At 37.0% G+C, this 13,681-nt stretch overlaps 3 protein-coding genes across 4 annotated transcripts in view; 1 reads left to right on the forward strand and 2 right to left on the reverse strand.

Annotated features, from left to right (window-relative positions):
- Window positions 1-3,599: 3,599 nt before the first annotated feature.
- LOC104824157 (E3 ubiquitin-protein ligase RHA2A) lies at window positions 3,600-4,385 on the reverse strand. The gene has a single exon (XM_010556135.2). The coding sequence runs from the start codon at window positions 4,277-4,279 to the stop codon at window positions 3,836-3,838; it is 444 nt and encodes a 147-aa protein (XP_010554437.1). The 5' UTR covers window positions 4,280-4,385; the 3' UTR covers window positions 3,600-3,835.
- Window positions 4,386-9,422: 5,037 nt separating this feature from the next.
- LOC104824158 (CDP-diacylglycerol--serine O-phosphatidyltransferase 1-like) lies at window positions 9,423-12,820 on the forward strand. Its single transcript, XM_010556136.2, is given in 14 exon segments — window positions 9,423-9,716; window positions 10,170-10,380; window positions 10,479-10,544; window positions 10,627-10,686; window positions 10,835-10,925; window positions 11,021-11,075; window positions 11,158-11,237; window positions 11,356-11,472; window positions 11,594-11,678; window positions 11,755-11,770; window positions 11,772-11,820; window positions 11,931-12,184; window positions 12,275-12,363; window positions 12,450-12,820. Coding segments are annotated over 13 exon segments (1,248 nt in total). The 5' UTR covers window positions 9,423-9,716; window positions 10,170-10,222; the 3' UTR covers window positions 12,578-12,820.
- A 156-nt stretch (window positions 12,821-12,976) lies between these two features.
- LOC104824159 (probable H/ACA ribonucleoprotein complex subunit 4) overlaps window positions 12,977-13,681 on the reverse strand; it is a 1,812-nt gene continuing 1,107 nt past the window's right edge. For both annotated transcript variants that reach the window (XM_010556137.2, XM_019203745.1), the window contains exon 3: window positions 12,977-13,681. In XM_010556137.2, the coding sequence (XP_010554439.1) occupies window positions 13,258-13,681 (424 nt within the window). In that variant the 3' untranslated portion in view covers window positions 12,977-13,257.

Genomic DNA, 13,681 nt, shown 5'->3' on the forward strand with positions numbered 1-13,681 from the left:
AACCCCCCCCCCCCCCATCTCGAGTATCCAATGATTTTCTTTTTCTTCCTTTTTAGGAACGAAAACAACAATTTTATTACCCTTTTTTAAAAAATTAATATTGCTTTCAGAAATGCAATCTAGCTCTTGGATTCCTCTGCAAAGGCGCTTTTTCATTTGCATTAGCTTTTTTTTTTTTTGGTTTACTACATTACACTGAACCAAAATTAAAAATAAGCAAAACGACCGTTAAAAAAAAAGGGAAATTGTATTTTATGAATGACGCATAAAATGGCGTCATGATGACGAAGCTGATTAAATCTGACCCGTCAGTTCTACCAACGGCTACGATTAAAATTTGCGAGTGGGTTCCACTGTTTATGAGCATATCTGATTATAACCACCATGTTTTGTTTTATCGTAATGTATTTTTTATTAGAGGAAAAGCCCAATAAATATTTAGACGACAGAAGCCAAAGTCAGCGTGGAAAAAAAATAATATGAATGATGACTTTAATCAAATTTGCGCAAATCTTCTAAAAGATAAAGTTTTTTATATATTCTCATTATTCAACCTTTTTGTATTGTCTTTTGGGATTACAATTATTAAGCTTTTGCTTCTCTGATTGGCAATAGAGACAACCATATCCCGATCTTAACCTTTTCCATGAATTATCTATAGTTTTTTATTTTTAATGTAATATAGCAACAACGCTACAGATTTGTCTCTTTGGTTACAAGTTTTCCATATCATTGTATATCTTCATTTTCATAATTTCTTACTGTCGATTTTTTTAAGTCTTATATATATATATATATGTATGTATGTGAAAAACTCTATAAACACACCAGAGATTCGTGTGTGAACTTGAAGATTGAGACCATATATCTGACCAAAATACATAACACTGTCGGCCGGGTTGCGAAATATCATCGGCGGTATACTCGTATATTTGTACATATACGATGATTGATGAAATGAGTAGCTAACGTACAAATACGTTCGCGTGTAAATAAAAGAAGTAGCAAAAATATTTTTTTTTTCTTAACGAGCTGGGGTTTGGAAACGCATGGATATTCGTCGTTCCCAAATCCCGAATGCCCCGAAAGCCGTGAGAAGAATAATAATCCCTATGATCAAAACAGTCTATTACGATTTACGAACGAAATCTATCTTCAAAATCTTAACATATATACAAAAGTTATCATAATAATAATTATAATATTTATATATATATATACACACGTAAGTATGCGTGTGTGTATGGAGGGGTGGCGACACGATCACCTGTAAGAACGGCCAATTTGTCCCCTCAAACTCGTAACATTCAAAATCCACTCGTCAAGTATTGTTCTGTGAACTCTACAATACGTTGATATATGTATATATATATATATATATATATCGTATTTTTTTTAAAATGCCAACAAATTTGAACAAAAATAACTGCGGAATGTATTTTACGTGTTGTGGATATTCATATGAAAAACGAAAAAGGGATGGCCGAAGAAAAGCAAAGAAGTTAACAAAATGGAAAAAAAAAATGAAATTTCAAAAGGTCAAAAGTTAAAGGTCTCTTTAACAAAAAAAAACCCAATTGCATGCGCCTTGACATTCCCAGTGACAGATGACACATGACACATGACACATGACAAATGATATGATATGATATGTCTCCTTCGACTCTCTCGTCCTCCTTGCATCCTCACACCACAAATTACTGTCTTAAAATGATTCCAAAAAGTCAGTTATTATAACATGAATATTTATATTCGAAGATTCTGATAAAAGTTTATTGGCAAGTGAACTCGTATAATCTAGTACGTATATATATATATATATATATATATGCATGTGCATAAATAACAACAACGCGTATGATATATAGCTTTTGCTTTTGAGAAATTAGACATACAAAAAAAAAGGCGCACGGCACTCTAGGCGAAGACTCGTCTCGTCCACCTAAACTCCACTACGTTTATCATATCCCCCGTAATTAATGTGAATTTTGATCCTTGATTAATGACCGCCGATAAGCAATCCTCAACCTTATAGGGGTAGACATTAAAAGTTGCGTAACGAAATATAACCTTGAATAATTCTTTCCAAAAATTTAAGAAATTCGATATTAATTTGCTACATTATGCCATAACCTTGAATAATTAATGTCCACGTATGTATGTGTGTATTTTGATAAACAATTAGGTGGTTAGAATTCTCAAAGCAAACGTACGCAAACGGGGAAAGAAAAGGGAAAAAGCTCCAAGAGGCTCGGAGACCGAGGGAGTGGGATTGCATTTCAAGTCGCATTCCCCCACAAACATGCTCTCTGCTTTCACACCTTCTCGTTAGACCCCAGTATTTTTCTAAACCTTCACTTCTGCCCCCAATGTTTATCGAAACTCCATATAACACCCCATCACATACATTTACATTATTATAAAATCTTAAAAAATAATTAAAAAAAAGGGCTGGGTTTAACCCTTTATATAATACCCACCCATCATCATCTCATAATCTTTCATCCTCACTTCCATCACCCTTTTCTATTCCCACCTGATATAATCCAAAGTGAGTGATTACGAGAGGAGCTGGGGCATGGACGGCCGCCGGCGAGGAGAAGTCGCCGGTGGCGGCGGTGTAGTAGTAAGGCACAAAATTAAGGTACTTAATTAAGATAAAATATATTAATATGCAATGCAATATTTTACGCTCTCCCAGAGAAAGCTCAATTTCTTGGAAACTTTGGAAACAAATGGGCGGAATCGGGAGATCGAAATTATTGCATTTCCGGGGAATTGAAGGCTACTGGTCCGACCGCCTTTCTCTTTGTACCACACTTGTTCTGCTCCGCTGTATTTTTATTTTTTGTTTTTCTTTCTCATTTTCTGATTTGGTTATGAGCTTTGTATCGATCGTTACCTAATAACATTTTTATCCACGTCCAAAAGTTGCGTGTTTTGGTTTCATAAAACCATCGAGCGGAATATTGAATATGCCTATGGTTCCAGCCAACCTTTCAATTTTATGCCTCTGTTCGTTGTTTATTTGGTTTAGGGTTTGTGAAATGAGTTGGAGGAATTGTTGGGCAAACCCAGATTCCGTTTTTTCTTTGAAAAATAAAAACCAAGGATGAATAAGATACGTAGCAATGATTCCCTTGTGTGTATATAGATATATGTATATATACATATATCTATATATATTAGGTCGAATCGAAGCCATCATCATATTCATAGATAGATGAATGAGCCCTAATCAAGCAAATAAAATGACTTCATAGAACCAAATCCTCTCTGCAAATGAAAGCCCTAAAATTACGACCTAGAGTATGCCAAGGTCAACGTTAACCTCGCGTGTTACTGCACAATATTTTTATTTTTAGATAAAACCCAAGAATATAAAAATGAAAATTAATACAATCTCCACAAACTGATATACATAGAAAACATAAAAAAAAAAAAATTAAAAAATGGTAAGATCTAACTCTACTTTTTCGAATATGTCACTTCAGTCTTCTGATTAAAAGCTAATATACTCAGAACCAACAAAATCCCTAATTCCGACAGCTAAAAATAGAAGTTTACAAATCAATCGGTAGTCATTGTAAGTCCACGCCTAGGGGGATAATATAAGGTAATATTCAACTTTCACGGTTACATTATAATATTGTGACAACCTATCTAATGATACCATATGATCCAAACTTTACATGAAAGAAGGAACAGCGGAAATCAAAATCCCTAACAAAAACAGAATCGGGACGGACGTGAAAATGAAAAAAGGGAGAGAGAAGTCATTCTCCCTTTCAAAAAAAAAAAAGAGGAGAAAAATCAACACCGTGGGTGCATCCATCTACGAGTGAGGAGAGGACAGGGCGATCAAATCAGCTCCGAGGCGAGTGTCGGCGACCAGAGAAGATCTGCAGAGCGGACATGTGAAATTGAGATGATGGAGCCAACCTTCCAAGCAGCTCTTGTGGAAGACATGGCGGCAATCGAGCTTCCTGACGTGGTCTCCGTCCTTGAGACGGTAGAGACAGACGACGCAGATGTCATCCGCGGCGGGGATGGAGGATCGGTGGCGATAGGAGAAGACGCGGTTGAGGTGGAGCTGGTCGCAGAGGAGGACGAGATTGGCGAGTCCAGAGGAGGCGCCATCGACGGCGGGGAGAGGACGATTGCATCGCAGGCGGAGGAAGAAGGATCGGAGGTAGTTGAGGGAGGCGGCGATTAGAGCGAACAGCATTAGAGGGATTGAGTCGGAGGATACGTCGGAGATCTGACCTTGGAGCCCCATCGTCTTCAGCTTGTCGGCAGGCGCGTCGTCTGGTGAGAATTAGGGATTTGGCTCTGCCTCTCATCTTATTTAAGAACGAATAATGTAATGTAGAGAGATGATAAAGGACAGGTCACGTGTTGTGGGCCCACTCTTGGTCTGGTTAGCCTATCAGACTCGGCTCCGCCTTTTCTTTCACTCTTCGATCAAAACCTTTTTAACTTCCATTTACTTATTAACCGTAAATTGTCATGATATAATTAGAAGAAGAAAAAATTGATACCTTTTGTTTTTTAATTCTATTTCTATCTCTTTTTTTTGTTTATGATTGTATAGAATTAGACCTATATAATTCACATTTAATCTCACTGAACTCAATCAATTCAAATAATTTTGTCTTTAATTCAACGTAATCCATTTTTCCAAACTTTTACAAAAAAAATATATATATATATTTGGAAATGTTTTGAAAATACATTTTATCCAATATGCTACATATTATGATATGACATCCATGTATTTTGTTTAATAATAAATCAATCCAATATATCTATCACAATTTTCTACATTACGTTTTTTTTACTTATTTTTCTATAAATGTATTAAATCATTTAAATTATAACGCGGCCAATAAAAAACAAAAAAATAATATCTATTTATCTCGAAAATTTTGGATATATATACACACACACTCACATAATAAAGGTGTTATCATGGTTGTGTTTTTGTGTATTAGGATATTTTAATAATGACAACAAACATGCAATATGAAGAACAGTGATAATAACATAGATAAATTTAGTGGAATAGACTTAAACATCTATTGTTTGTCAATAAATTTTTGAAAAAAAAGAAGTAATGCATAATATTCTAAAAAACTTAAAAAAAAAGGACCTAGTTAAAACTAATATAATTCTTGTTGAGGTGAAAAGAATAATATAATTATTGACCAAAATAATAAAAAATTAGTGGGCGGTGTGATGTTTAATCTTAAGCGACAGGGAACCAACTAATTATTTGTTATAATGGTTTTTTGATGGAGATTTATTTTTATTAGAAGATTTTCCGCGATCTCCGCTTGTGTATTTATTGCTTAACCACGTCCCCTGCTTCAACAAAACAATGTTGGATAAAAAATTAACTTTGATTAAATGTTAATCTAATTATCATGAATATAAAATCCTTATCAACGATCAGCATATGGACAAAAAAGACTGGCTAAGTGCATACACACAGCATATTTGAAATAGCTACAGTTCATGTTATATTATTCGATTAATTGTTCGTGAAGAGAATTGATTCAAATAAGTTTAGTTGGATAAAAAAGAAAAGAAAGATTGGGGCTCCGCCGTCCAAAAAAGATATGCGAATCCACCGACCGATGAAAAAATGGAAGCAAGTTGGGCACAAGCGAACAAAACCACGTGGAATCTTTTTATTTAATGGACCCTAATTGCAATATTTTAGTCGTAACCCCAACGAGGGAAAGGAAGAGGTGTGTGAATATTATTGTCCTTAACATCATAATTAGCATGGTTGAATGAATATAACGCAACCACACTAATCATCTTTAAGAGTGCCAAATGGGCTCGGTTCGCTCCGCACAATTTCCGAACTCCGAAGGTACACTCTTGTACAAGTATATAAATATATGTGTGTGTATGCACTGGAGGGCTTGTGGTTTACTTGGACTGATCTTGCTATGCCTATATATATATATATAGATTCATAGATTAATGTTTTTCTACATTGGGCTTTTTATGGGTCACAAATCTTTTTTTTCTGTTTGGGTGTGTGCAATGCAATTTTTCATATGTATGAAAGGTAGTGCTAGCCAACCTGGTCCGAATGGACTCCAATGGCTGCCCACCTTGTTTGGCCCATGAACATATTGTATTCCTGAAACCAACCAAAATGAAAAAAACTTTCCATTACAAAACCCTAACTAATAAGAACAAATGTCTTTTGGGGCATTATTGTATCACTCAAGTTAAAACAGCCTCTATACAGTTTGGCTGAACATTGAATTGGGAGAATATATGCATCTATAAACTTGACAAACAAGTGAATGAATGGATGAGAGAGGATGTTGCAGAGACTGATACTGAAACTCCTTTGGTTGCCAAAGCTTTATCCACCTCTTTCCCAAGCCGCAAATGTTCGCCACGCGCGGCCACCTTCAATGGCACCCCCACGGTACGCGCACGTCAAGAGGAGGCCATATATCATTGCGCTCTATCAGCATCAGATAGGCTAAACCGGCGGCCAAAAATGTAACTTTGCTACGACCCTCCTCCATTTCGAGGAAAACCCTACGAGACCCGATTAGTTATGAGCATAACCTGTACGTGAACTGAGTGGAATTAGGGGCAGATGGAGACGAGACAGCCTAGGAAACATTTGGAAGCACTGCTGTCCAGATCCCACCTGCATCTGCAGAATATGTCGTAGATGCTGATCAAGTGGACCAACCAACGCATTCATTTTCTCTTCGTTTTTATTCGTTTGGTTTTATTTGACGATGATATATATATACATACAAAAGGTAAATGACTGCAAAAAGGGAGACTGCTTGTATCGATGTTTCGATTTCTCTCTCTCACATTCCCACGTTTTTTGCTTTAGAGACAAAAACTAAGTTCCATTTGCTTCTTCCATTGCATGAGCCGTGTGATGTCCGAAGGCAGCGAGAAGAATAATGGAATGGTTACTTGTATGGTGATCGTTTCATCATTTTTTTTTATATCAAATGACCTCGAACTACTACCATTTAAAAGTGTTGACTAGCTAAACCTCCGATTCGACACCAACCTTTGTATATGAGTATTAATTAACTTAGAAATTATATCTCTCTCTACAAAAAAAATATGGAACATCCGATCTTCAAGTGCTTTGCACCATCAAGTCGACCACTCGATCATCCATGCCGGGTTTTATCATTTTCTTTGGTTCTCAATGATGTTCCTTGTCCCATTTCTCGTTATAAATATATGTAGAATAGGAAAGTTTCCATCATCTAATCGACATATCAATATATATATATATATATATATATATATATATCTATCTGTAACTTAATTATATATATAATCCGACATACAAAATTTTCTTAAATGCAGTGTTTAATGAGGAGTGTTATCAGTAGGGGCGAATGTTTCGGGATTCATATCAGAATTTTAGCGGGTTTGTCGGTTATTCGGTATTTTAAAATTTGTACCAAATTAGTACCGTATATTATTCAGTTCGGTTCGGTTTCAGTTCCGATACGGTTCGATTTCGGTTTTTGTTAAAAAAGTTTAGATTTTCTTAAGAAAATTTCGGTTTTCCGAGAATTTTATAAAGTTCAGTTCGGTTCAGTTCAGTTTCGCAAATTCGGTTCTATACAAATCATACCGTTTGAGAATTGTGAACGGTACGATTCGAAAAAAACAGCAAAAATTTCAGTTCGATACGGTTCGGTTATCATGCACCCCTAGTTCTCCGTACAATTACAAAGGGAAATAATATATACATACGCCTTTGATGAAAAAAATAAGGCCCACATGATTTGAACTTGGTGGGTGCATGTGATTATCAAATGCACTTCATTAAACACTTGCATGTTATGTGATAAATATATATGTGGAATGTGGTCAGTCATATATATATACATGCACGCGCCGGCGCGTGGGTCTGATACACATATAAAATATAAAAGGGAGGGGGGATGGGCTGGGGTTTTGTTTTTTTAAATGTAATTGTGACAACTGTTGTCTTTATCTGCATGGTTTTTCCTCTTGCCCTCTGGCGTTAGCTGTCTATTGTTTCCATTCAAAACCCCCACTTTCGCACTTTCCTTTATAAATGCTTTTATTCTGTTCGCATATAACATAGAAATTATTCCTCAAATATGATCTTAAAAATCATTACACCTCATGTCTTGTCTTGTATTAATTTTAATCCATATTCATGTAATCTGTACGGCAGAGAGGACCAAAAAAGTCCGTTTTTCAATATATATCGTTTTACATTTTTTCACAGTTTAAAAATAAAATAAAATAAAAAAGTCACATATAATCTCATTACAAAATGTTTTCATTAATTATTATAAATTTAAATATTTTAAATCAAAAATAAAATTGGAAAAATTTAAAACAGATACAAATAATTTTTTAAGAAAAAGGCGGTCTGAAAATAAATGCTAGTCTTACCCTTTTTCTTTTTGTCGTTGAAAAAACAACCACTTTTTTTTGTATTGATTGTTCGTGGTTTTATTATATGCCTCTATCTTTGTGGTTTTGAGAATTTCTGTCCAATCATTTCCCGGAAAAAGGGTATTTTGACCGGACAAAGCCGGTTTGTTAATCATTTAAAATCTTTCTAACATCATTTAATGATCATTAAGGTTTGTTGCCAATTTATCCATTACTTTGATTTATTATCCATTTGGTCATTTCACATATTAAAATCTCATATTCTCAACACATTCAAATAAAACATTCGTGTCTTATAAATTTATGCAAACCCCAATTCTCCATATATTTTTTTTAATAATTAATTGTTACATGTAACTATTTTTATCATAAAGAAGTTAAGGTTTGGTTTTTACAAATAATGAAATCAAGATGTTGTAATGACAAATCTAAACCGCACATTATGTATTATACTTAAACATGTGTATATATATATGCATGTATGTATACATATTTGTGTACGTATATGTATGTATTATGTATATATGCAGTTATGAAGGTGAAAATTTATTTTAATTTATAAATAATATATTTTAAAAAAAATAAATTTCTGTAAAAAACAAAGAAAAAGAGACAAGGGCAGTTCAGGAAAGTGAAGAAAGGCGGTTTGGGGGGGGGGGGAACCCAAGTTTTGTTTAATTGTCCCTGAGATCAATTCGTGTCACAGGAAAAGAATAAGACATAGGCAGTAATTTTATGAGATAAAACATTTCATTCAGTACGCTATTTCGATGGAAAAACATACGAGTGGGTCGGTATAAGCCGACAGCCTAATATCATTGGCAAAGTACGTATTTTGCTGGCACTTGATAGTTGTATGGTAATCAATCAATGATCATGCCCATTCAGTAAGCATTTGTTGAAAACCGAGATTGATCTTTTATCCCGATGATTAAGGTAAAACGGACGCTAGGACAGTCTGCGTCATTTTCCATCGTGTAGAGCGTGTCTATAGGCATCTCTGCCTCTCCCCTCCCCCCTTTGACCGCCCTTCCTCTTCTCTCCCAGAACCATAAAAAGATCAAATTTTTACGATTCCGACCAGTGCCTTAGCTGCCATTCTCACTTCTTCTTCTTCCTGTCGTTTCCTCCCCTTCTCTGATTTCGATCCTTCCTTCCCTCCGTCTCTTGTTGTTTGCATCTGGTTCTACGCCATTGGAATTCGTACGTTCGAATATCACCGCGTTCTGATCAGTCTCTTGCTCGATTCTCGCCGATTCCTTCGCGTAGGGTTCTTCCTCCCTCTCCTTTGCTATGCTCTATTCGCTTTACTTCTAAACGGAGGCGAATGCTGTCTCCTTTCTTCGTTCACCGATTCAGGGCATCTCGAAATTTCATTTTTTTTTTAAATTGCTTTTCGTTTGTTTTTTCAAAGGAAGTTTTTGTTTTCTGGGCTTGCTTTATTTATCAGACGGACTCTTCATTGTCTGTACATCGTACGTCCTGTCTGTGTTCAGTCTCTGTCTGGTTGTTTCGCCGTGTGATTTCCTGGGAACTGGTGCTAACCGAGTAATAGAATAAACGACTTCATTTCGTGTATCTGCTTAATTTCGTTTAAGTTGTTTGAAGTGGGGATTGATGGGCTTGTCCTTTTCGTACTCACTTTGTATTGTCTCGTTTCTGGAATCCATGTATTTGGGGGTGTATCAGTCAGAAGGGCGTTAATTATCTGTGTGCAGATCGATTTGGCAAAAATTTCAATTTTTTGGCGTAAACTGAAAGCTGGTAGGCCATGGAGGCCAATGGTCACAGAAGATCAGAGAGGAGAAAGGGACATTTCGGGAGAGAAAATGGCGATATCACGCTCGAGGATGGTCTCGATCCATGGACTGCATGGGCTTACAAACCTCGTACCATCTCACTATTACTTGTTGGAGCATGTTTCCTGATGTGAGTTATCTGAATCAATTCCTTCAGGACGATGATTCTTGTTTCTGTCTTTTTGATCCTCTTTACGCCTTTTCCTTTAATTGGGTTTGTCTCTTTAGTTGGGCAAGTGGAGCTCTTGATCCTGAGAGCACTACCTCTGATGATCTGGTCACATCTGTGAAAAGGTGTGAATGTATTTGTTTTCAAGATCTGCTTCTCATAGCCATAGATTCAACAAATGACATTAATTTCACCATTTCTTTGCAGAGGGGTGTGGGCTATGATTGCAGTCTTTCTCGCCTATTGCTTGCTCCAGGCCCCATCATCGTGAGCTCACTCCATATTAGCGTATCTCTGCTCTTGTTTTAAAGTTTTTTCCTTTTGATAATCTCTTCTTCTTATCTGTTGTTTACATGGACATACACCCTTTTTGTCATAGTTCTTATGTGTGCTTTGCTTCTTGGTTCTGAAGCAGTGTTCTAATCCGGCCGCATCCCGCAATTTGGCGCTTAGTTCATGGAATGGCTGTTATTTACCTGGTGGCGCTCACGTTTTTGCTCTTTCAGGTTCACCATCTCTTCTCTTGCAGCACCATTGTAATTCATATAACTCTGTTTAAGTGAACAATCGTTAATGGTTGTTGACTTCTTCTCTATCCCAGAAACGCGATGACGCGAGGCAATTTATGAAGTTTCTCCACCATGACCTTGGAATCGGTACTACTTACCTAACCGAAAATCTATTTATCCCGACTTCTCTTTTCATGAGTATTCCTATATGAGTTTTCACGTATCGCAGAACTTCCCGAAAGATCATACGGTGCTGATTGCCGTGTTTACTTGCCTGATCAACCATCAAACAGGTTTAAGAATCTTTATGTATGGTTCTTCTTAACAACTCCTTTTTCTTCCTTTGTTTTGTTTCACATTGTGCTTAGCCAGCCATGTTCATCATCATCCGAAGACTTGCTTTTTGATTTTGGTTAAAACTTTGCAGGACACCATTTTTGACGAGTTTGTGTTGGCTCATATCTTTGGATGGTGGGGAAAAGCTATTCTGTTACGTAACCAGCCTCTTCTGTGGGTGCTTTCCATTGGATTTGAGTTATTGGAGGTTACCCTTTTTCGTCACCGTCTCCTTAATTTTTTCTCCCCGACTCATATATCGATGAATAGGCTCCTCATATGCCAATGTTGGTGACTGATCTTTTCATGTGTATCCCCATATTCTCCAGTTCACATTTCGGCACATGTTACCGAATTTCAACGAGTGCTGGTGGGACAGCATTGTTCTTGATATTTTGATATGCAATTGGTTTGGTAAGCCACCTTTATTCTCCATTTATAGGTCGGGCCGGGTAATGGTCGTATATAATATGTTGTGTGCGTGGTGTAGGTATCTGGGCAGGAATGAACATACGAGTGGGTCGGTATAAGCCGACAGCCTAATATCATTGGCAAAGTACGTATTTTGCTGGCACTTGATAGTTGTATGGTAATCAATCAATGATCATGCCCATTCAGTAAGCATTTGTTGAAAACCGAGATTGATCTTTTATCCCGATGATTAAGGTAAAACGGACGCTAGGACAGTTCACACCGGCACATTGGGACAAAGACGAGTGGCATCCATTGCAGGGACCGTGGCGTTTTGTTCAAGTTCTCAGTCTCTGCATTGTCTTTCTGACAGTGGAGCTTAACACATTCTTCCTTAAGTTTTGCCTTTGGATCCCCCCTCGGAACCCGGTGATCATCTACAGGTTGATATTATGGTGGCTGATTGCAATACCGACGACACGGGAGTACAATTCATATCTCCAAGACCGGTATGGTCGGGCTTTCTTTATTATTATTATTATTTTTTTCGAAAACTTGAATTCGGTATGTGGGTTGATGAAGAAGGTTCCTTTTGCCAGGAAACCTGTAAAAAAGGTTGGATCTTTCTGCTGGCTGTCGCTGGCAATATGCATAGTGGAGCTTCTCATCTGCATCAAATTCGGACATGGTAGGGTATGGTTTTGTGATAAAAAAACACTTTTTTTTTTGGGATCTTACTTACCATCAGATGTCTGCTGCTTCCTGATGGGACAGGATTGTACCCGAAGCAAATGTCTGTAAGTTTGGCGAGCTTCTGGGCATGTGCTGGAGTCGGACTTGTGGCATTTTTGATTGCTTGGTCGTGGAAAATTCACACCACTCTCGACAGGAAGAGACGTTGATTTCCTTTTTTTTTTTTTTTTAAATTATAAAAAACAAAACAATCCTCTCCTTTTTTCCTACTTGTAGATAGAGCAGAAGATGATTTGAACATGTAAATGCATTTTTTTCTCTAGGGATAGTGTTTTTTTTTTCCTTCACATTTTCATATTTCAAGAGTTTTGATCAATTCTTTCATGGTTTTAGGAAGACGGAGAAAGAGATAAAATTGCCATTTTATTGCTATTTTGTCTCTTGTTTGATTATGTATTTTTTGCGATTATTTTGTTTGTGATATTACTATACAGCCCAGTTATCTTCTCTTTCCAAACAATATCATCTTTCATGTTATGCTCTAGTCATTTGTTGTTACCGTTCAGTTTGAGCAGTAACTACGAGACTGTAATTTCTACAAATTAACGAGCGGTAAAATGAAACTCAGAGCAAGAATGTCACAACATTCACACCTCAGCTCAAATAAAGAATCCTCACCTACGAATTTGCAACAGAAAATCATCAATTTGAGGAACGTAACTGCTTAAAGACAGGATTGTTCCACCTAGTCGCTCTCATTCATGAATTCCCTGTTCAATTTCAATTTCCACAGTCTGATTCTCCACTCCATCATCTATCTTGATTTGCCCATTTGAATGTTCATTTTCTTCCTTCAGATGCTGAGTCTGTGCCAAATGATCCATTGCAGTCAGTGATTATGATGTCTTTTCTTATCAGAATCAGACACTGAGTCGACGCTATAATTATGATGTCTTCTCCCGACCTGCCTGTCATCTTCTTCACTTGACGACGCTGATGCACTGTTTTCTCCCCTGCCGGGCCTTTCATGGTGATGCCTTCTGTTTTTACTTCTCCCATTATGCTTGCTCCCTGGCATGTCTACATCACCCGAGACTGAATGTCGCCTGTATCTGTGACGCTTTTTCACTTCCTCCTCATCACCATCACTACTGGAATCTGACCTAAACCAATGCCGACTAGCCCTTCTGTGACGCCCCTCCTCCTTCCTTCTACGCTCTTTCTCTGATCCACTTTCATCCTCATTGCTGCCGTCATCACTCAGACTTGGGGTCCTTCTCTTGTCTCTCCTGGAAATCTTCTCCTTCTTCCGA

This window comes from Tarenaya hassleriana, unplaced genomic scaffold (assembly GCF_000463585.1).
Source record: "Tarenaya hassleriana unplaced genomic scaffold, ASM46358v1 Cleome4, whole genome shotgun sequence".
Taxonomy (NCBI): Eukaryota; Viridiplantae; Streptophyta; class Magnoliopsida; order Brassicales; family Cleomaceae; genus Tarenaya; species Tarenaya hassleriana.

Coding starts and splice junctions, on each gene's coding strand:
- LOC104824157 (XM_010556135.2), bottom strand. CDS start 4,279: ATGGGGCTCCAAGGTCAGATCTCCGACGTATCCTCCGACTCAATCCCT.